We start from the raw sequence: 24453 nt of genomic DNA on the forward strand, positions 1-24453 counted from the left end.
TGGTGGGATCATAAAATAGAGAAAGTCATAGAAAATGATAAAATTAAACTGCTCTGGGACTTCAGAATTCAAACAGACAAGCACCTGCAACATAACACCCCAGACTTAACAATTGTCGATAAGAAAGACAAAAAAGTCTGGATAGTGGACGTGGCAGTGCCTGGAGATAGCAGAATAGAAGAGAAAGAACTGGAGAAGATAACAAAATACAAAGACCTACAAATAGAAATAGAAAGACTGTGGCAAAAGCAAGCAAGGGTAGTACCAATAGTCATAGGCTCCTTGGGTGCAATCCCAAAACAACTGGAGCACCACTTGAACACATTGGCATTGACAAATTCGCTATTAGTCAATTGCAAAAGGCAGCCTTATTAGGAACTGCTTCCATCCTGCGACGATATCTGTAATACCATCAAACATCCCATCTGCCTATCCCAGGTCCTGGGTAAGGACTCGATAGGTAGACAAAATGCCAAATCCAGTCTGAACATCTGGCTGACTGTGCGATGATCGATAATAATAATAAGTTGGAAGGGACCTTGGAGGTCATCTAGTCCAATCCTCTGCTCAGGCAGGAAACCCTATACCATTTCGGACAAATGGCTGTCCAGTTTCTTCTTAAAAACTTCCAGTGTTGGCGCATTCACTGCTTCTGGAGGCAGATTGTTCCACTGGTTAATTGTTCTAACTGTCAGGAAGTTTCTCCTTAGTTCTAGGTTGCTTCTCTCTTTGGTTAGTTTCCACCCGTTGCTCCTTGTCCTGCCTTCAGGTGCATTGGAAAATAGCTTGACTCCCTCTTCTTTATGGCAGCCTCTGAGATATTGGAACACTGCTATCATGTCCCCCCTCGTCCTTCTCTTCATTAAACTAGACATACCCAATTCCAGCAACCGTTCCTTATACGTTTTAGCCTCTAGTCCCCTAATCATCTTTGTTGCTCTTCTCTGTACTCTTTCTAGAGTCTCAACATCTTTTTTACATCATGGTGACCAAAACTGGATACAGTATTCCAGGTGTGGCCTTACCAAGGCATTATAAAGTGGTATTAATACTTCACATGATCTTGATTCTATCCCTCTGTTAATGCAGCCTAGCACTCTGTTGGCTTTTTTGGCAGCTGCAACACACTGCTGGCTCATATTTAAATGATTGTCCACTAGGACTCTGAGATCCCTCTCACAGTTACTACTATTGAGCAAGGTACCCCCTATACCATACCTGTACATTTGGTTTTTCTTGCCTAAATGTAGAACCTTACTTTTTTTACCATTGAATTTCATTTTATTATATAGCGCCCAGTGTTCAAGTCTATCCAGATCCTCCTGTATCCTAAGCCTGTCTTCTGGAGTGTTGGTATTCCTGCCAGTTTGGTGTTGTCTGCAAATTTGATGAGTTCCCCATCTATCCCCTTGTCCAAATTGTTGATGAAGATGTTGAAGAGCACTGGGCCCAGAACAGAGCCCTGGGGTACCCCACTACACACTTCCCTCCATGTAGATGCGGTTCCATTGAGGACCACACGCTGAGTACGGCCAGTCAGCCAGCTACGGATCCATCTGATGGTGATGCTGTCTAACCCGCATTTTTCTATCTTATCAAGTAGTAGGTTGTGATCTACTTTGTCAAATGCCTTACTGAAGTCCAGGTAAATTATAACCACAGCATTCCTCTGGTCCACTAATTTTGTCACTTGGTCAAAGAATGCAATAAGATTTGTCTGGCATGATCTGTTTTTGACAAATCCGTGTTGACTTTTAGTAATGACTTGGTTTGCCTGTAGGTGTTCGCCGATTCGTTGTTTGATTGTCTTTTCCAGAATGTTCCCAGGTATTGAGGTCAGGCTGATAGGTCTGTAATTTCCTGGATCCTTTTTTTCCCTTTTTTGAAGTGGGAACTACATCAGCTCTTTTCTTTGCCTTCTATTTTTAGATACAATGCACCATTTAAAAAAGATATTCAAAACTGGATATTCAAACTCAGCACCTCCAGTGATATAATTGAAGAATGGTTGATTGTACAAAACCTCTGGGTTTACCTTGAAGCTGTTTTTGTAGGTGGGGATATCGCCAAGCAATTACCCCAGGTAAATCAGTAGGTAAATCAGCTACTGCTGTACTGTGCAAATATTTAAGCTTAAATGTATCTAGCTTGAATGACCTCTGATTCTTATTCAAATGAATATGAATTTATTCTATTTAGGAAGCAAAACGTTTTCAAAACATAGATAAATCATGGATAAAAATAATGCAGCGAGCACATGAAAATCCCAATGTAATTAGCTGTTGTGTTGGAGATGAAACTATGGGACAACTTTTACCACATTTACATGAACAATTGGAAGTATGCCAGAAATCACTTACAGGGTAAAAAAATTATTAATATTTTTTCAATGCTGCAAAGATATTATTATTATTAAGATATAATAATAATAATAACTACAACAACAACAATAATAAAAATTATTGCCATAATTTAACAGTGCATTTTTATTTTTATTTTATTAATCTGCCTCTTATTCTAGTGGCATTCTAAATTATTTTTGGGAGGACAATTTTAAGAATATTGTTATTTAAAGAGAGAATATTAACATTTTAGATTAATATGTAGCATGGTATAGCTAATTGTAAACTTATGAGTTTAGACTTGAGCATGTAATTTTGGTTATATTCTCTAGCCTTGAATATTTCTTTTCATTTTTTAAAAATGTTCAGAAAGTAATGAGAAGAAGTTGCAAAATAAAAGAATATCGTTATACATCTCTTTGAAGTAAAAGTTTTACATATTTAATTCACTGGTAATATTTAAAGGGAGCAAAAAAAGGATAAAACAGCCCTAGATTTTCCCCAAAATTCAGGGTTCTAGTTATTTGCATTTCAGTTTTAACTTGTATTTGATTTTCTGGTGCAAACTGTGTTTGAAGATGCTGAAGCGAAATGAAGCAGAGGTCCAGTTGTATCACATATAATTGATAAAAGAAAGTTGATGTGAGGATTACACACACTAAAAAAAGCAATAAAGACATTTGAATAGGGAATCTATCTAAAACAAGAAGGACATTGGCTCTTGGAGTTCAGTGGCAGCTTCACACAGTTGAAAAATTCCAGAACTTGAATAATTTATTTCCAGCATTATTCCACCAATTATCTTGATCTATTGTAATAAAAATAGAAAGAACTATGTGCCATAAAGCTTAAAGATGTAATACTGCATACAATTCTTATGGGTGTGATGGCTAAAGACGCTGAGCTTGTCAGCTGGAAAGTTGACAGCCCGGGTTCAAAACCCAAGCACTGCGCAATGGGGTGAGCTCCTGTTACTTGCCCCAGTTTCTGCCAATCTTGAAGGAAAGCATGCAAATGTGAGTAGATAAATAGATACCTTTTCGGTGAGAAGGTAATAGCATTCCATGCACCTCAGTATATAGTCATGTTGGTCATAAGACCATGGAAATGTCTTCAGACAATGCTGATCCTTCGGCTAAGAAACAGAGGTGAACACCACCCCCTCGAGTCAGACACAACTGGGCAGAAGAAAGCTTTACCTTTGCTGCATACATTTATTTGAGGGAAAGCTCCAATAAACTTAGAAGGTGAACTTCTAATGGTGGATCTAGATATAGCTCTATAAGGGATCAGTGATATGCTGAGAAAGACCTTCTGTAAATCTTAGCCATCGTGGTTCATAGAAAACGATAATGGGAATTGCAATCCAGGAACATCTTAAGGGCTGCAAGTTATTCCTCTCTGATTCATATGGCTGTTAACCTATTTACATATGTAAATCTAAAAACAATTTTGTAGAAATTCAGCTGAAAGCTCAAAATATTTGTATGTACGTGTAATTACAGTCTTAGCTGATAAAACATATTCATAAAACAGGAGAATAAATGTTTTTCTGAAATATACTTCTTTTCTTACTAAAGGTATTTGGAAAAAAAAAGATTACTGTTTCCTAGATTCTTTTTTATTTCTGATCCTGCCCTTCTGGAGATACTTGGACAGGCTAGTGATTCTCACACTATTCAGGTAGGTTACAAGTGTTATATAGGTTTGTACTCATATATGGATGGATAATTATTTATCATATGATAAATCCTCAGTGAATATTGACTTGTGTTGGAATAGTTATCAGTACAAACTGCTTATATTACAATTCTTCAGTTCTACATTTTTTTCCTTTAACATATAATCTTATTTATGAGAATGGCTAATTTAAATAACAATTATATTGTTGTAATTCGTCTCATTTTTCTTTTAGCCACACCTTCCTGGTTTATCTGACAATATAAATGAAGTGGAATTTCACCCAAAGGATTATGATCGCATTATGACAGTTGTATCAAGAGAAGGAGAAAAAATTTCTGTAACATTTTACCTTGTTAAATTAGTATAATTTTAATTTTAAAAATAGTTATTTTATGCTGCAAAATATTCCTAAATTAAAAAGAAACTCATGTTACTTTGCACAAACCAAATAAAAAATAAAAAATATTAAATTATCTTAGCTATAAATAATCCCCTTTCCACTCCTAGATTTGCCAAAGGATGCTTAGAATTTTATTGAAAATGTGGAATTTAATATGTTTTAATGACTGTCAGTCAGGTGGTATGGAGTACATTTGTAGTATTCATAATTTTTATTATGTTATGTATTATATGTTAATTAATCTTATAACATGTTCTTTAATACAATGTTTCTTAAACATTTTTATTTCAGAACCTCTTCAACTTTTAAAAATTATGGTGGACCCCAAAAGAGCTTTTAATGATATATTTATCTGTGTTTACTGTATTAAAAATTAAAATTAATATATTCATTGCTGAATATACCACTATCACAATTGATTGGATTTTTATATTATATAATTTTTCAACATAGGGTGGCAGATAATTTTGATTTTACAGAACCCTGAGACCACACTTTAAGAAACACTGTTTTAATGAATATTAAGCTTCAAGATAGCCTTGTTTTACTAACCCATAATTAACAGCAGTAGGTAATATACTCTGACACTCTGTTAGGCAACATTTATATCTAATGTTTAAAAAATATAGCGCTAGATTATTTGTTTTTCAATAAATATATTAACTTTCAAATTCCTGCTATTTGAAAGAAATAAGCAAATCTTTCTCCAGATAAGTTAGATTACACCTTTCAGAATGTTCCCTAAGAATTCTGGTATCAGAACAGGAAAGAATCAAATAGATTGAAAGTTACAGCCATTAAAGGAAAGCACTCTTCCTGCTTTCAATATCTTTTATCTACTATGTATATCTCTGTTGTTGCATACATACTCAACAGGTCGGGACTTTTAAGTACTATACTGTATTTTGTTGAATACAAATAACCATATTTGTTGAATGTATTATGGCCTGATATGAATATAATGCTAAGCCATAATGGGTAATAACATATATGTGTTATATATTATTTCAGTTGGACACCCCAGTAAATGCAAAAGGACCCGTAGAGCTTTGGCTGTTGGACCTATTGAAAATGCAACAGTCTTCATTACATTGTGTAATTCGGGGTGCATTTTATCAGATTAGCGATCCAAGCTTCCAACTACTAAATTTCCTATATCATTTCCCAGCACAGGTGAGAAATTTGAAAACTAGTTGGTGTTCAAACACAAGCATGCGAAGAGGCTGAATTTACATGCCAATAATAAATAAAAAGCTTGGAAAGATTTACCTAATTTTGTGAACTATAACTTTCTCTTTGTGACAACAAATGAAGCAAGTAATTAATAGTGTGCAGATCTCTTTGTTTTCGTGTGAACATTACAACGGCTTAATGCTACCAAATTTGGACCCTCCTTTGATTGATTGATTGATTTAGACAATGGTTTGTTCTAGATTAGTATAAAGTGAATATGAATAAAAAAGTGGTGCAACCGTGACAATTTTGGAAAAGATAAAAGGGGTGAAAGAAGAGACAAAAAATACTTACATGCAATATTCAGGCAATGTGACATGGTGGCTGCTTTAATTATATATATAAAAGCGGTCAGTTTTAGAAATGGGAGGCTCCCATGTGTCCCCAGGATTTCAGAGGTTCTGACCCAAGATGAAATGTCTCCAGAATGTATATAGGTCAATATAAAAGAGACAAAAAGTGACATTACCATAGGTGTATATTACAGGCCACTCAGCCAATCAGAAGAAATAGATGAACTCTTTGCCAACCAGTTAACAAATGTATGTAGGAAGCATACCACAGTAGTAATGGGAGACTTCAATTATCCAGATATCAACTGGGAGACAAACTCTGGAGCTAGCAGGAGATTAAGCAGATTCCTCAGCAACCTAGCCAACAGCTTTGTCATCCAAAAGGTGGAGGAGAGAACTAGACGTAAAGCCATATTGGACTTAATTCTAACTAATAGAGAAGAAGTGATAGAGGTAGTTGAAGTTGATGGAACCTTGGGCGAAAGTGACCATGTCATACTGGAATTTAATATAACACAAACACTAGCAACAGAAAACATTCCAACCAGTGTCTTAAACTTCAAAAGAGCTGACTTTAACAGACTCAGAGAGAACCTAAGAAAGATCCCATGGATGAAAATTCTAAAGGGGAAAACAACCCAAGAAGCATGGGAAACTCTGAAAAATGCAATCATAAAAGCCCATACCAGCAAGATACCACTAAAAAAGAGAAAGCAGAGCTGCTTAACTCATACTTTGCAATCAGTCTTCACACAAAAACAAACTATAGCCTAACATATCAAAAAAAAAAACCCCACTGCAAAAGACAAATTAGAAACAAAAATTAAAATAAGCAAGAAAATGGTAAGAGAACACCTATCCAACTTTGACAAATATAAATCACTGGGGCCTGACAGATTACATCCCAGAGTTGTGAAGGAGCTGGCAGATGTTATCTCAGAACCATTGCACCACATCTTTCAAAAATCCTGGAGCACCGGGGAAATACCTGAAGATTGGAAAAGGGCCGATGTGGTTCCCATCTTCAAGAAAGGAAAAAAAAAACATACCCAGGAAACTACAGACCAATCAGTTTAACATCAATACCTGGGAAGTTCCTGAAAAAGATAATCAAAAAACAGATCTGCGAATAACTAGAAGCAAACACAGTTATAATCAGTAGCCCGCTTGGGTTTGTTAAAAACAGATCATGCCAAACCAATCTTATTTCATTCTTTGACAAAGTGACTAAACTAATAGACCAGCGAAATACTGTGGACATAGTATACTTAGACTTCAGTAAGGCATTTGATAAAGTAGACTACAACCTACTGCTTGGTAAACTAGAAAAGGGTGGAATAGACAACACCACCACAAGATGGATCTGTAGATGGCTGGCAAACCATACTCAACGAGTAGTCCTCAATGGCGCTACATCCACATGGAGAGAAGTAAGCAGTGGGGTACCATAAGGTTCCGTCTTAAGCTCAGTACTCTTCAATATCTTCATCAATGACTTAGATGAGGGAATTGAAGGGGAAATCATCAAATTTGCAAATGACACCAAACTGACAGGAGTAGCCAACACTCCAGAAGACAAACTCAGGATCCAAAAAGATCTTGACAAACTTGAACAATGGGCCCTATCCATCAAAATGAGTTTCAGTTTGGAGAAAAGCAAAGTTTTACTTTTAGGCAGGAAAAATCAAAGATAGTAGTACAATTGGGCGAGACCGGGCTTAAAAAACAGTAACTATGAGAGGGACCTTGGAGTCCTAGTGGACGTTCACTTAACCATGAGCCAGCAGTGTGCAGCAGCAACCAAGAAAGCTAATATAATCCTGGGTTGTATAAGCAGGCATAGAATCAAGATCACGTGAGGTATTAGTACCACTTTATAAAACCCTAGTAAGATCACACCTGGAATACTGTAGCCAGTTTTGGTCATCATATCACAAAAAAGATGTTGAGAGTTTGGAAAAAATTCAGAGAAGAGGTACTAAGGTGATCAAAGGCATAGAGACTAAAACATACAAAGAACGGCTATGGGACTTGGGTTTGGCTAGTCTAAAGAAAAGAAGAAATAGGGGAGACATGATAGCAGTATTCCAGTGTTTGAGGGGCTGCCACAAAGAAAAGGGGGTCACGTTATTCACCAAAGCACCACAGGGCAAGACAAGAAACAATGGTTGTTGGTCAAAGAGAGAAGCAATGTGGAATTAAGGAGAAACTTCCTGACGGTGAGGACAATTAACCGGTGGAATAGCTTGCCCCCAGAAATCGTGGGTGCTCCATCACTGGAGATTTTTAAAAAGAGGCTAGACAGTCTAAGATGGTATAGGCTGGACTAGAAGGCCTCCAAGGTCCTTTCCAGATTCTATTCTATTCTATTCTATTCTATTCTATTCTATTCCATTCCATTCCATTCCATTCCATTCCATTCCATTCTATTCTATTCTTTCTTTAGGCTATCTTCCCCTCCAAAGGAGATAAGGTAAGAACCAATTAGAGTCTGTTTGACATAAGTTGCCCACACTGATGAAAAATGGAAACCTCCTCACAGACGTTCTTTATTAAGCTTCCAAACTTGCTTCCTCAGCCCTTTTCCTTGGAGTGCTCCTTGTTTGTTATCTCTGTGGCAATACAGCAAAAGAAGGTTCGGCTTTTATTCTGAGTACCTTTGAAAGTGTTCTGATTTTTCACCCTGCATAAAAGACAAAATCTGTAATAAAACCCAATTTATTAGTTGTTCATATCAATCACCCTAAATTAGAATTTAAAATTGGGAGTTGTTAAAATATTTGTTATTCGTTGAACTATAAATGTTCCTGTACACATTATTTGTTTAAATTATAGGTAGGATTGCTGGGAATTCAAATGCTATGGACCCATGATTCGGAAGAAGCATTAACTAATGCAAAAGATGATCGGAAAATTATGTCAGTGACCAATCAGAAATTTCTGGATATTCTAAATACGCTTATTAGCCAGACTACTCATGATCTTTCCAAGTTTGACCGAGTAAAATTTGAAACCCTTATCACCATCCATGTACATCAGCGTGATATCTTTGATGACCTGGTAATATGGAAATATTGATGCCTGATAAGCTAATGTATATATAAAATTGTTCAAATTATGTTATGTCTGTTTTGTTCTTGGATATAGCAATAGCACTTAGGCGATATATAAGCCTAAGTGCTATTGGTATTGCTATAGTGATTTACAGAAATCTCTGGGCAGTTTACAATGTCAGAATATTGCCCCCAACAATCTGGGTACTCATTTTACTGACCTCAGAAGGATGGAAAGCTGAGTCAACATTCGGGTCATCAGGATCAAACTCCAGATTGTGGGCAGAGTTTGCCTGCAATACTGCACTTTAACCACTGCACCAACAGTGCAGGGCATCAGGATGGGAGTCAACACTGGGGAATGAGTGGGAAAACTACCATCTGCATCTGCACCCCACATACACAATTCTAGCTCTGAATATTTAAAGACAAAATTAATAAATCTGTATATTTTAGCTGAAATTTTGCAGAAATGTCTAGTAGCAATTGGCAAATAATTCAGTGATGGACTTCTGTAATTGATGTCTCATCTTCAGAAGAAAGACTGGAGAATGAGCATAGCAAATGTTCCAAAACATTTCTACTGTAAAAGTGAGAAAGGAAATAAAATAACAAAGTTAATCCAAACATGAAATGTGTTAATTTGAGATAATATTAATTGGAGAGGGTTGGCAGGGGCACTAACTAAGCAAATATTTATCATTCCATCCCTGAAATTCATCAATTCCCTGAAATAATGTTTCTGTGCAGTTCTGGTATAATTCAGGCTTCTTTTCTGTTTTGAAGGTTAAAATGCATATAAAATCAGTGTCTGATTTTGAATGGTTAAAGCAGTGCAGATTCTATTTCAAGGAAGATCTTGATCACACATTGGTGTCTATTACTGATGTTGATTTTGTTTATCAAAATGAATTTCTGGGATGCACAGATCGTCTCGTCATTACCCCTTTAACAGACAGGTGCGAATAATTTATTTATATTTAAGTCTGATGGAGTCTTAGTGTTGCAAACTGGAGCACAATCTTTTCTCCCTGTTACTTCTAATTAATTTTAAAAATAACTGCATTAAATTCTACACTTTTCCACTCTATTTGTTAAAAGGTTTATATGATACCTAAACTCAAAATTTTTAAAGAATCGTTTTTGATGTGTACAAATATATTTATAAAGATAAATACATTTATCTTTACAGATGCTATATTACATTAGCTCAAGCTTTGGGAATGAACATGGGAGGAGCCCCAGCAGGACCTGCAGGGACTGGTAAAACAGAAACAACCAAGGATATGGGGAAAGCACTGGGGAAATATGTAGTAGTATTTAATTGTTCAGATCAAATGGATTTCAGAGGATTGGGACGAATATTCAAAGGTAAGAATTAGCTTATTAGGTGGTTTAGATGATAAAAGCCCCACGAAGATAGAATGAAGATGTTTACCCTTAAGAAGAAAGCAGAGAGGGCAGGGGAACGATAGCATTCTTCAAATACCTGCTACAGCATAACAGGGAATTTGAAACCTTGTGCCCATTGTTCCAGAATCAGGATACTAAATAAAGTAGTTCAGGGATAAGAAAGAGCAGTTTGATGGTAGAACCAAGAACCTTCAAATGAGATGGATTTATCAAAGATGTTCTTGCAGAGGCTAGACAACCAGTTACACTGACATGGAGTTGGACTCGCTGTATAATAAAATTAATTGCTAGCCTATAGGAGTTAGTTGCTATTCTGAATCATAATATGTAAGATGAACTCAAGTTTAGGATAGACAGCAATCCATGCTTTCATGAATATAAATAAGACTATCAAATGATATTTGCATTCCTACACAAACTCCAGGATTTACTGACTGTAAATCTGTTTAAGATTACAGAATATGTTTGGTTTGGAATTTTGCAAATGAATTCATGAATGGAAAAGGTCAGTAATAACAACAACAACAATAATATCAAGTTGTAAAGGACTTTGGAAGTCATCAAGTCCAACCCCCTGCTCAGGCAGGTAACCCTGTACCATTTTGGACAAATGACTGTCCAGTTTCTTCTTAAAAAATTCCAGTATTGGAGCATTCGCCACTTCTGGAGGCAGGTTGTTCCACTTGTTAATTGTTCTAACTGTCAGGAAGTTTCTCTTTAGTTCTAAGTTTCTTCTCTCCTTGATCAGTTTCCATCCGTTGCTTCTTGTCCTGCCTTCAGGCGCTTTGGAAAATAGCTTGACTCCCTCTTCTTTATGGCAGCCCTGAGATATTGGAACACTGCTATCATGTCCTCCCTCGTCCTTCTCTTCATTAAATTAGACATACCCAATTCCATCCACCTTTCCTTATATGTTTTAGCCTCCAGTCCCCTAATCATCTTTGTTGCTCTTCTCTGTACTCTTTCTAGAGTCTCAACATCTTTTTTACATCATGGTGACCAAAACTGGATGCAGTATTCCAAGTGTGGCCTTACCAAGGCATTGTAGAGTGGTATTAATACTTCGTGTGATCTTGATTCTATCCCTCTGTTAATGCAGCCTAGCACTGTGTTGGCTTTTTTGGCAGCTGCAGCTGGCTGGCTCATATTTAAATGAGCCATACTGCTGGCTCATATTTAAATGATTGTCCACTAGGACTCTGAGATCCCGCTCACAGTTACTACTATTGAGCAAGGTACCCCCTATACTATACCTGTACATTTGGTTTTTCTTGCCTAAATGTAGAACCTTACTTTTTTCACCATTGAATTTCATTTTGTTAGATAGCGCCCAGTGTTCAAGTCTGTCCAGATCCTCCTGTATCCTAAGCCTGTCTTCTGGAGTGTTGGCTATTCCTGCCAGCTTGGTTTTGTCTGGAAATTTGATGAATTCCCCATCTATCCCCTTGTCCAAATCGTTGATGAAGATGTTGAAGAGCACTGGGCCCAGAACAGAGCCCTGGGGTACCCCACTACACACTTCCCTCCATGTAGATGTGATTCCTTTGAGGACCACATGCTGAGTACGGCCGGTCAGCCAGCTACGGATCCATCTGGTGGTGATGCTGTCTAACCTGCATTTTTCTATCTTATCAAGTAGTAGGTTGTGATCTACTTTGTCAAATGCCTTACTGAAGTCCAGGTAAATTATATCCACAGCATTCCTCTGGTCCACTAATTTTGTCACTTGATCAAAGAATGCAATAAGATTTGTCTGGCATGATCTGTTTTTGACAAACCCATGTTGGCTTTTTGTAATGACTTGGTTTGCCTGAAGGTGTTCACTGAGTCTGTTCTAGCTCATTAATAATTGGGGTGGATATGATGAAAGGCAGAGATAATAACCCTGCTCATTCAAGCACAGGACAGCTTGCAGAACAAGAAGGAACATCCAATCATAGACTTTGCTTTGTCTTCTGAGTTGACAGCCCATCAATACTACTGTAGCCAATGTTTTCCTATTGACTACAGACTAAGGCTGAAGACATTTAAAAGCAGAAAGACAAATGACAAAATGAACTATTTCCTTCTTCTCCTTGTCTTCCTTTTCAAGGAAGTTCTATCACCAAACCCCTTTTTTTACAAGAAGGCCCTTGAAGAAGGTCCTTGAACTGTACCTCAAGTAAGATAGTAAGGCTATCATATTTCTTTGATAGCCAGGAAAGCTCTTGCACAGCACATCACAGGGGTCAATACAGCAAGAAGCAGATCATAAAGAAAGCCTCAAGAATCAGATATTGTCTTACCAACTCTCTCTGATCACCAATATATCCTTTCTGAGATGTATTTGATAGCTTATAAAGCCCTTGAATATTAGCATACACGTCAGCATAGATTGTATAAAAGAAGCAGGAATACAGACATTATTACAAAGATAAAACACTTGTGGATTTTTATAGATTCTGATATGTTTACATGTGTATGACATTTTGCTAGTTATATCTTATATCTTTCTATATTTATATTGTACTCTATTCTGAGTATTATTCTTACATTTGAATTAACATGGTTACAATGTTAGTTGTACAAAGGCGGCCGCACTATATTTTTCCTAATAATTATTAATGGCTCAAAATTAGCATATCAAATCTTAGCAAATCTTAGTGAGAAATATATAGTAACTTTTTCTGGTTTTCAGTTGTTTAAAATATATTTGAATGCAAATTAAATGCATTGCTTCCTAAATGGGTGCTACAAACTCAAGAAATGGAAATATGACATTTGCATTGCATCATCATGATACAAATATTATTATGATCTGCTTGTTGTATTTGCATTTCAACATTATCAGCAAGTATATAAATCACGGGATTTGCACTATAACATCACTAGACATATTTTGTCACTTGCTCCCTTTACACCACCTACAATTCTAGATATTGTCTCATGTATTCTCACTTCTTCTCCCCTACATATAAGACTTACAATGTATTCATCACAAAAGATAGTGAAGCTACTATAATGGAGGGTCTTAGATCTCCTGATTCTGGCACTGAAAGTGCACAACCTCTCCCTATATCAAAGCTTTAAGCATAATAATCTCCATTGGCTAAACCTACATGTGCAGTTTCAATAAGTCTATGAGCATAAACTTCTTAGCTTATGTTTCATAAGTTGGTCTTGGGGACAAAACTAAGTAAGCCTCCTTTAAAGGTGAAGAATAATTAAAGCCTTGTCTAAAGAAAAGGAAAGAGGATAGGAAAGGAAAGGAAAAAGGAAAAGAAAGAAAAAAGAAAAAAAAAGAAATATACCTAATTGGTAGAGCACATGCTTTGAAAAGAGGAAGTCTTAGATTCAATCATTGACATTTCCAAGAAGAAAAGAGAAAACTGGAGAATTTGTAACATAATATCCATAATCATGGGTTGAATGGGTCTGGAGTTACTCTACGCAAGAAAGGTCCTGCATTACTAAGTTTTGCTTAATGAGAAATTCTTTCCTGAAGCAATGAAATTGAAGTTAAGTTGGATTTATTTTTGAATAAACATTGTTCAAATATCATTGGGTTGTTAATACCAGAATAAAGTAGAAATACAAAATCAAAAATAGTTTCATGGAAGACCTAGAGAAATGTAATCATATGTGTTGCATAAGATACAGCTAAATGCAACATAAAATGAAAATCTATTGGGAGATTATGATCCTCCATTTTATAGTTGTAAGCAGTATCTTTTTTATAATTAGAATTCTAACAGTTTAATTATTATCATGACTGAAATAATTTCAGAAATTTACAATGCCCACAATTGATATTTCATGCATAAAAGAGAATACTATAGTACCAAACATTTAAAAAAAATCATTTTAGCTGTAGACTCTATAGAAAAGCATTTCAGATTAGTTTAGAGACAAAGGCTTACTGATTAAATGACACAACACCAAGAACAGAAATTTCTGGTATGCAATCTATGTATCCACCTAGGAGTCAATACCTTTGAAATCCATAATCATTTTGAATCAATATTATTGCAGAGTGTTAGCCTTCCCAGACAGACCAGACAGGAATCATGACCAGATGAACTAACTCTACTTTTATTGTAAAGCTTCATTAACAGAATCTTGCAAGTCTGATACCGCAAACCCTCAATGACTCTTTTATAGCCTAATAAGTTAGGGAGGTTTGTTTCTGAGTTTCTCTGCCTATTATGCAGCATGAAGGCTGTGCCATCTCTTAATTTATCATTCCTGAGGCAGCATCCTATCTTCCAAGGTCATTCCCACATGCCATTATACAAGGTTAGATATTCAAATTCAATGTGTACATAGCTTGGTTGCAAACAAAATTCCTCATCTAATATTACCTTTGAGTGTTAATATTCTCCGAGAGAGAGGCAGAGAGATAAGTAATCCCTCATCTCTCCTAATTATTCTAGAGATGCAATCTAGCTCTACACAAATTGTTTCTATGTGAGCTATAACCCAATATTGTTAGGTTCCAGCTAGCATGGAAGTTATTGCATAGTGATGTAAGCTCTCTGCTCCAGATAGTTGTACTGTAAATGCAGATACGGATTATTCACAAGTCAGCAGCATAACTAAAAGAGGGAAAGGTTTTTCACTGTAGCTCTGAATGGGGCTAATAGAGAATCTTATTATAGATCTTTCCCTTTACATCTTTTTCAGATGTTTTTCAATGTTTGTGGTATGGTACCTGTGCAGTATTATGCTTGATTTAGTAGTATTGCTTCCAAACACTATTGAATGGAATCCAACATTTACTCTACTAATAGGTTACACTACCAGATGATTTGCCTTTTTATGATATTATTATATCCAGGTTCAGACACTTCATATTTCTCTCTGGGTATAATTCTAGGAAAAGAGATGTTGCCCCAATATGGTAAGAATGTGAAAACATTAATTACAGGAAAATTGTAATCTGTTTAAACATAAATCATTTCCTGTTTCAGGTCTTGCACAGTCTGGCTCCTGGGGATGCTTTGATGAATTTAACAGAATTGAATTACCAGTCTTGTCAGTAGCAGCTCAACAAATTTACATCATTTTGACAGCAAGAAAAGAAAGGAAAAAGCAGTTCATATTTTCTGATGGAGATGTAGTGGACTTAAACCCTGAGTTTGGAATTTTTCTGACAATGGTAAATTTATTGTGACGAGAGTGTAGAGGTTCTTTTTAATTATTGATGGGAGAAAATCAATCATACATTTGTTATACAACTTACTTGAAAATAAATTACATGTTTCATTAATTATTTTGCCTATCCTAGCAATATATTTACAAGCTATTACATTTATAGCAATTGCACATTTTATATCTCAAGTAAAACTGATTGTTTACATGCCATCAAGTCATTGTTGATTCTTAGTGACCACATAGATAGATTTTCTCCATCTGCCCCTGACCTGGTCCTTCAGCTCTTCCAACAGGGCCCCCATTGCTTCAGTAACTGAATCTACCACCTTGCTGCTGGTCATTATCTTGTTCTAGTCTATCTTTTACAGCTTTAGATCCTTCTCCAGAGAACTAGGGACTTCCATAAAATACAAATATTTAATCAAATAAAGTTCATTTGGTGTCTGTTTTAAGAATTTTCTCTGTAGATGAATTTTTAAAATGTTATACTTCAATTCAGGCAGGATATTGTTTATCTTCTGGCAAGATGCTATCTTCTCAGCATCTATTAAATCTTATTTTTATTCCCCCATCATTACTTGATTGTGTTGTGTTGGAATTTTTACAAATAACACTTGATTGATTGTTCATTTAGAATGAGATAGCCAAATTGCAGTCAAATTAATCTGGGATCAGAAAATCATTCCAAGCTGCAATGTTGTAACCAAGTTAACAATTTGTGCTGATGAGTACTTCAGTGCACTTAAGTTTAGGAGTGGGAATCTTGATCTAATGGAAGGAGTGGCTGTTGGCACCTAGCTAGCAACCATGTCTATAAGAAAATCAGATGTTACATCTGAACTAACAATTTTAAGCCTAGGCAAAATTATTATCAAAAAGACAGCAATGTTTACATTAAGTAGATATGCAAGTGAAGACTGCTCTCAGATATCTACTTATTGTCCATCAGTCATGATGTTTGCAAGTATTAAAAAATTTTCTGTACCAAGAAGACTATTGGGAGTATCTTTCTGAATTCTTGAGATGTGGTAATAATCTTTTCAAACATATAGAATAACAGTTCCATAGTAGCGGGCATTTCTGTCTTCAGTAAAAATAGAACATGTGTGTGGAACTACATGTTCAGACTGTTATTTTCCAAAAACATTTTTTGTAACTATAATAAAACTTGGGATTATGGGAATCCATGCACCATGTTCTGGATATGACAAGAATAAATGGCTATTTCTTCCCTCACAATCAAGAAACAGATAGGAGGTTCAGGCTTGCATCCATATAAACTAACATACATTGTACTCCTCAACTATGAATTCAGGTAGACCAGAATCTTTTGCGTGAAAGGCAAGGATATGCCCCCACATTGACTTTGAAATTAAAAGCACTATAATTAACATGGCCTATGGTTTGATATAATCAAAATCAATCCAATTGCTTTGAATTATTTCTGTTTCCTTTTATTCATAGAATCCTGGCTATGCTGGGCGGCAGGAATTACCAGAAAACTTGAAAATTCAATTTAGAACTGTTGCAATGATGGTTCCAGATAGACAGGTACTGCTACTACTGTGCCATATTGTCATGCAGTATCATTTTAAATTTATAGGGCATCACTTTTATATCCCCCAAGTCTCTTATACTCTTTTATATCTTAGTCTGGGTTATTTTCTTTTCCCCCTAGTTTTGATTAATTTCTTAAATCTGTATGATTCCATTTCAGATCATCATGAGAGTGAAACTTGCAAGCTGTGGCTTTATTGATAACGTTGTTTTGGCTCAGAAATTCTTTGTTCTGTATAAACTTTGTGAAGAACAGCTTACTAAACAGGTAATATTTTATTCTCTCGTTAGCTATGGGCAAAAGGTAGTCATAGCTAACAGAGAGCAGCTCAATCAGAATATTTTAAGTAATAAAAATAAACATGTAAACCTAACTTGGAAACCTTATCAAGGGTTTTCCTAATTGATTTTGGCCTATTGCTATAGAGTGAATGATTAGATGAGGGTGGGCTAATCTCCTTATAAGTCTTTCTTTATCATGGTGTTGATAACTGGCAATCCCCTAGACCCAAGTTATTTATCTATTTAATAATTGCACTTATATGGCTGCCCATCTTACAAAAAACAGTGTACAACAATCAGTAGAACAACAAAGAAAGAAAGAAAGAAAGAAAGAAAGAAAGAAAGAAAGAAAGAAAGAAAGAAAGAAAGAAAGAAAGAAAGAAAGAAAGAAAGGAAGGAAGGAAGGAAGATAGATAGTTCTCAATTTATAACCACAATTGGGCCTAGCATTTTGGTCATAATTTGGGGCACTCCTTAAGCAGATCACCACATGACCTGATTCAATTTTATGACTGTTTTCATGATGGTCATAAGCTGAGTCATTGCAGTTGTTAAGTGGAACACGTAGTTGTTAAATTAAGCATGTAGTTAGTAAGCAAATTCAGCACAAGGGTGGGGTTTTTTTGCAACTTTCTGGAGGAAAACATTGCAAACCATGGTCATATGACTGAGGGGGGAACAGTACAACATTTTATGATGGTCAAAATTGCTTTATAAACTGAAAATCATTCTTACTTAGGCCATGATAATTTTGAACGGTTATCAAGCAACCAGTTATTAAGTGAGGATTACCTGTACTTTTTAATTATAAAAATATTAAAAAGTCATTAAAATTAAAAAAACATTTTAAAATTTAAAATGTACAAACCACACAGAGCATAAAAAGATCAACCACGTTGTAACCATTGAAGAACATCTCCAGTTCCTTGAGAACTCCAGGTATGGCGACATAACTAGGTCTTGAGGGACTTATGGAATGATAACAGGGATGGAGGGCAGAGTGATCTATAGGGTAGGCACCATGGCAGAGAAGGCCCACCTCCTGGGACTCACCAAATATATATCCCTGATAAATGCTACCTGCAACATGTCTTCTCTGTCAGATCTAATTATTATAGATCAATTTGCTTTTATTTGCTTTTGTAAACAATTTTTTTTAAACAAACCCCACCCATTTTGTACAAAAAATATATCTGGCTGCTGGTAACGCCCGTTAACATATGTATCTAATACACAAGAATTGATCCAAAATATAGTAATGGTTCTGTTAATGTGGGCCCAAAATGTGACAATAAGAGGAGAAAACCAAACCAAATGAGTTAGTATTTCAAATCCTGATCATCTGTAAGCACAGGATAATTTTTACTAAATTTTCTGAAACATCCAAAATGTATTAAGAAATTCCTTTGTTTATTAATCTTATTTTAAGACCATAGGAAGCTAATGCCATGTTTTTCAAACTTCCACTGGCTTACCAGGAGAGTATATTTAAGCTTATATTTCAGAAGCTGTATATATAATAAATATCAATTTCATTGACCAACTTCCTATAAAAAAAATACTGATTTAGAAGCCAGAGGTGATTCTTCTAAAATTGCAACCAGTGTATAACTTCTGAAGTCACAAATGCAAGTAATTGATCAAGGTTTACTATTTGAAATATGTATTTGTAATACTGTTTAAAATGAATAGCAACTACATATATCTAATACTAATTTAACACAAATATTAACTACACAAAGGAATAATACTTATTCAAAACACCATAATGCTCCCTATATGTCGTTGCTTTTGAAGTGAGTTAGCATTTTTAATTGTAGAAAACACATCCTCCAGACACATCAACAACACTGCTTGGACAGGCCAGGGTCACGATGTACGAATTGAATATCATCAGTATACTGATCCATACAGGACTCTGAATTTATAGGTGACCTCACCCAGCAGTTTCATGTAGATGTTAAATATACTGTGTTGAGCTCTATAGCACCCCACAAGTGAGGAGCTGTGGATTTGAACCAACCACAGAGAAAGGAAAAAAATGGCAATATAATGCACTCCGCTTCCAAAAAATATTATATGTGACAGTATCAAAAGTTGCCAAAAGATGAAGAAACACAATGATGGATGCACTATTCCCTTCTCAGTTTCCCCAAAGACCACCAACAAGCATATCCAGTGGTGTCTCAGTACTATTATCTAAAAGGGAAGGTTGGAGGCTGGATAAAAGTTGTCACGATTATTGGCTCCAATAATGGGTTTTTAAAGAGGGAAGAACTCTGCTTCCATTATGGTTATTGCAACCGTACCTCCTTTTTAATCACTTGAGACAACCTTTTTATACATACATGTGTATATGCTTGTACTGACTACTTCTATCTGAAATAGAAAATAGATTTTACCCTTTTCAAATGTTCACAGTTCTGTGAATGCCATTACGAAAGAAAGAAAATGTGCACAACCTATTGATTCATCTATTTTGTTTCTTAGGTTCATTATGATTTTGGATTAAGAAATATCCTTTCAGTGCTGAGAACGCTTGGATCACAGAAGAGGGCAAGGCCAGATGACAGTGAAATGAGTACTGTTATGAGGGGTCTAAGGGACATGAACCTCTCTAAACTTGTAAGAATGTATCCATTGCAGTGTTTGGTATTGATCAGGTTACAATATTTTTGTTATTTTTTTTTTTAGTTTTTAAAAACTGTTTTCAAATGAAAACAATGTGATCCTCTAAAGTTATATTTTGACAACTGTCATTATTTCTAAATCAGTTATTCTCCTGAATAATTAATGAAAGCATCATTGTCTTTAAAATTAATTATTGTTCTTAAGAAGATTTGGAATAATAATTTACTGTATATCTTCAGATCAAATGTTGAATGCTGATTTTCAGCAAAAAAACCATCTACTCCCTCTACACAGGGCCATAATTTTAATTTTGATGGGAGGGGGAAGCCAGCAGGTAATTTTGATAAAATAAAAAATATAGACAGTAAAATGTAATTTAAAGTATTCTTTCAGCGTAATATGAACACTATGAATACATTGGAAGCTGTTTAAACTTCCCATTGCTAGAGTAATTATGAAAATGATTTAGTAAGCTTCTTGTATACTTTTCTAGAAGTATGTGATTCTCAGTCTGACTGCATACTCTCTTGTGCATACATACAGTTATTTAGTTTGCATACAATAAATTAAGCAAATTATACCGAAATAAATAATATTGAAACCCCACTGAATTCAATGGAATCAGGTTATTGGAACTTACGCAGTACTTCCGTATAATTTATTGACCTTCATAAATTGTATCTAGTTTGTTCTCTATGTTCTCAAGCTCATAAGAAATATATATTTGAATGTTCTATTGCTGCTTCCTTCCCACAAGTCAAAAATTTATATGTAAAAACTTTTTTTTTGTTATCCAGGTAGATGAAGATGAGCCCTTGTTTCTTAGTCTTATCAATGATCTCTTTCCTGGGCTGGTACTGGATAGTAATACTTATGTTGACCTTCAAGCAGCAGTTGCAAATCAGGTTGAAGAGGCAGGACTGGTTAATCATCCTCCCTGGAATCTTAAACTTGTACAGGTATAACATTACATATTTTCAGTTTTCAGAAGACAGTACTATAGAATATAAAACTAAGTTATGGTAATTAAAGTTTCAATGTGAATTTTACCATCATTTTTCTCATATTCTTCAATAAATATGTTTCAGAGCCTCTTCTCAAATAATCCAAGTTTAATACTACATATTTTACATTATGTATGTAGTTATTAATATTCAGGAACCATACCCAAATATAACTTCTCAAGAAAGAGATATAATATCCCCTATCCTCCACTTCCAATAACCCAATGTCTTTAGATAATTTAGGAATGTAGCTCCCATAGTAATCACCCAATGGCTATTTTGGTTGAAAGTTCTGGAAACTGTATATCAGGAAAAGGTCTGAAGTGGGCAATTGATCTCATGGACCCTCTTGTGATTTAGCACCCTTAAAGATCAGTGTGCTATATCATAGGAACATTTGATTTATAAATTCCCTTTCAAACTCTATTTTATAAATTATGATTGATGTTACAGGGAGCTATTATGTACCTGTTCTAAAGGCCAAAAGGGTAGAATGTTATACCCAGTTCTTACAGACTGACTTTTTTTCTCTGTTAAGTATATTGGGGTTTTATATGTATGTTAGCAGTATCTATGCCATGGTTAACTTCACCATTTAGAATTTAGCCTTTTTTTCCTCATGACAGTTCAGGGTCTTTCATAAAATATGCCAATTGCCCTCTCACTCTTCATGTTTTAGCCCTTTTCAGGAGAAAATATTTTATGAAAGCAAGTCCAATAATCCAGTTCCATTCCTCTCCTACCACTCCTCCTTCTTTAGTTGTATGAAACATCCAAAGTACGCCATGGGTTGATGACACTTGGACCAAGTGGATCTGGAAAAACAACTGTTATAACTATATTGATGAGGGCAATGACAGAATGTGGATATCCTCACAGAGAAATGCGCATGAATCCAAAAGCTATTACAGCTCCTCAGATGTTTGGCAAACTGGATACAGCAACAAATGATTGGACAGATGGAATTTTCTCCACCTTGTGGCGAAAAACCCTTAAAGCCAAGAAAGGTATGATAAACCCATTGGAGCAAAGTACAAATATTTTTAAAAAAGAAATACTGTAACTAGGAACATGGTCACAGAATATCACTTTCCTATTAAAATTGTTCTTCTGTTTTCATCTATACTGATATTTTTCCCTCAAAGGAATTATATCACTGAATCAAGATAATATGAAGAACTGTAGTTTTCTGTGATACAATTTTTTTAATTTCAGTTTTTAGGGGGGGGGGGAAGTACCAGTAAAAAAGCTAGTAACTGCACTATCATCTTCCCTTGGGTCGATAAAAAACCTGAATCTGATTGCAATAGGGCTTAAAAATGTGTAGTATGTAGTCAAATTGTATCATTCAATATGCATTTCAGAATGATGAAGAAGATGACGATGATGATGAACTTATTAACTGAACCATAAATTCTGACTTTTGTAAACTCTTTCATTTTACTTCCAGGAGAGAATATTTTTCTGATTCTAGATGGCCCTGTAGATGCAATTTGGATTGAAAATCTGAATTCGGTGCTTGATGATAATAAGACTCTGACTTTAGCAAATGGAGACCGGATTCCAATGGCTCCTACTTGCAAGTTGCTGTTTGAAGTGCACAATATTGAAAATGCTTCTCCTGCTACAGTTTCCAGGATGGGTATGGTGTACATCAGTTCTTCTGCCCTAAGCTGGAGGCCAATATTGCAGGTATGTTTTGAGAGAGGATTTTCTAAAAATTCACTTTAAATTGTGGGACAACTGACTGGCATTCTCCTTTATTTTATTTTATTTTATTTTTTACAGGGATGGTTGAAGACTCGTACTCCACAAGAAGCAGATATATTATTAGGTTTATATGACAAAGTATTTGATGCAGCATATACCCACATGAAACTGAATCTTTTTCCAAAAATGGAATTGCTAGAATGTAACTATATCATGCAGGTATGTTTTTAGTAAATCTAACAAAACTGTGCCATATTGCTATTGAAATACACAGAAATCTTCTTTTCTTGATAAGGTTATTGAAAAATATGAGGTACATTAAATACAGTTTTGTTACGTGCCTTGTAGGTAGCAAAATGTATTATGTGAATCTGCAGTTATTTTCATTTTAGATTGTATTCCAGGTATTCTTACCTCTCTTCTTTTCTCTTCTCTTTTTAAAATATTTTCAGTCTATTAATCTTTTGGAAGGTTTGATACCCTCTAAGGAAGAAGGTGGCATTGTCTGTCTGGCACATCTTTACAGGTTATTTGTCTTTGGCCTAATGTGGAGTTTAGGAGCCCTTCTAGAGTTGGATAGCCGGGAGAAGTTGGAAGCTTTCCTGAGAAACCATGAAAGCAAACTGGACTTGCCAGTATTTGATAAAGGGGAAACACATACAATGTATGAATATTTTGTCAGTGATTGTGGTAAGTGATAGAGTAGTGCAATCCTTCTTAATTTCTTTTAATAATTCTAATGTTTTTAGTACAGTTTTGCAAAGAGCATTATCTTTTTATAGTTTATTCAGCCTATAATATATAACTTTGGCACTCATCTATAAATCAGAAACAATCGTTTATTTGAATGTTTCTATTTGGCACATTATACATTTTAGTAATACCTGCTAAAGAGTCAATTCTGCTTTAGTTATTTAGCAATAGGAATAACACTTAGACTTATATACCACTTCATAGTGCTTTACAGCCCTCTCTAAGCAGTTTACAGAGTCAGCATATTGCCCCCAACAGTCTGGATGCTTATTTTATCAGTCTCAGAAGGATAAAAGGCTGAGTCAACCTTGAGCTGGTGAGGATCAAACTCCTAGCAGTGAGCTGAATTAGTCTGCAATACTGCATTCTAACCACTGTGTCACCACGGCTCCTATTTCCTTAAATTTGTTGACTTGTACGCCATATCAATAACTGGGTGGCAGCTTAAAACCATAAAGTTAAAAAATAGATAAATATAGATTAAACAAACAGACAAAAGCTAAGTGGTACTTGGCACGCATTGTGGAGAAAAATAATACAAACTAATTTCCCAAAATTTTGTTTTAATAACAGCTTGATAGTTCTGAGTGGCAAAGGTTTACCCATCCTCACCAAAGGGGGGAAAAATAGGATATTCCTTTCATGTTCTTCTTATTGCCCATTTTCCCTTACACCCCCAACATAGAGCAGAAATATGGTAGCCATTTTCCAAAATAACACTTTGCTGGTTACAGGTTACCTCACCACTAGCCCTTGCTTGATTCTGTCTAATTCTGTGGTCTTAATTTGGTCAATCTGTCTGAAGACTGATCTGACTGGGAAAAAAAAACCAGAGCCCTTGGTTTCTTTAAGTCGATTGAGCTGCTACTGCATAGAGTGTCTGATTTCTTAAAAACTACTTTGATTATTAAATATAGTAATTGAAGAAGAGAAATAATTAGTGTTTTTCTACTGTTGTTATGTTCC

The 24453-nt window shown here is 35.4% G+C and overlaps 1 protein-coding gene across 1 annotated transcript in view; it reads left to right on the forward strand.

The window, feature by feature from the left end:
• The window catches only part of DNAH8 (dynein axonemal heavy chain 8), a gene marked incomplete at its 3' end in the record, with an annotated part of 110344 nt that overhangs the window by 65468 nt on the left and 20423 nt on the right, over window positions 1-24453 (forward strand). Inside the window, exons 37-53 of the mRNA XM_039347014.1 lie at window positions 1930-2083; window positions 2200-2363; window positions 3923-4025; window positions 4258-4362; window positions 5437-5598; window positions 8787-9011; window positions 9791-9963; window positions 10197-10375; window positions 15367-15554; window positions 17015-17101; window positions 17268-17375; window positions 19880-20014; window positions 20818-20979; window positions 21785-22031; window positions 22475-22716; window positions 22813-22953; window positions 23187-23424. Coding sequence (XP_039202948.1) covers window positions 1930-2083; window positions 2200-2363; window positions 3923-4025; window positions 4258-4362; window positions 5437-5598; window positions 8787-9011; window positions 9791-9963; window positions 10197-10375; window positions 15367-15554; window positions 17015-17101; window positions 17268-17375; window positions 19880-20014; window positions 20818-20979; window positions 21785-22031; window positions 22475-22716; window positions 22813-22953; window positions 23187-23424 — 2813 coding nt within the window. The remainder of the gene's footprint in view (window positions 1-1929; window positions 2084-2199; window positions 2364-3922; window positions 4026-4257; window positions 4363-5436; window positions 5599-8786; window positions 9012-9790; window positions 9964-10196; window positions 10376-15366; window positions 15555-17014; window positions 17102-17267; window positions 17376-19879; window positions 20015-20817; window positions 20980-21784; window positions 22032-22474; window positions 22717-22812; window positions 22954-23186; window positions 23425-24453) is intronic.

Source organism: Crotalus tigris, unplaced genomic scaffold (genome assembly GCF_016545835.1).
Source record: "Crotalus tigris isolate CLP2741 ecotype Arizona unplaced genomic scaffold, ASM1654583v1 scf7180000018048.2368360, whole genome shotgun sequence".
In the NCBI taxonomy this organism is placed as follows: domain Eukaryota; kingdom Metazoa; phylum Chordata; class Lepidosauria; order Squamata; family Viperidae; genus Crotalus; species Crotalus tigris.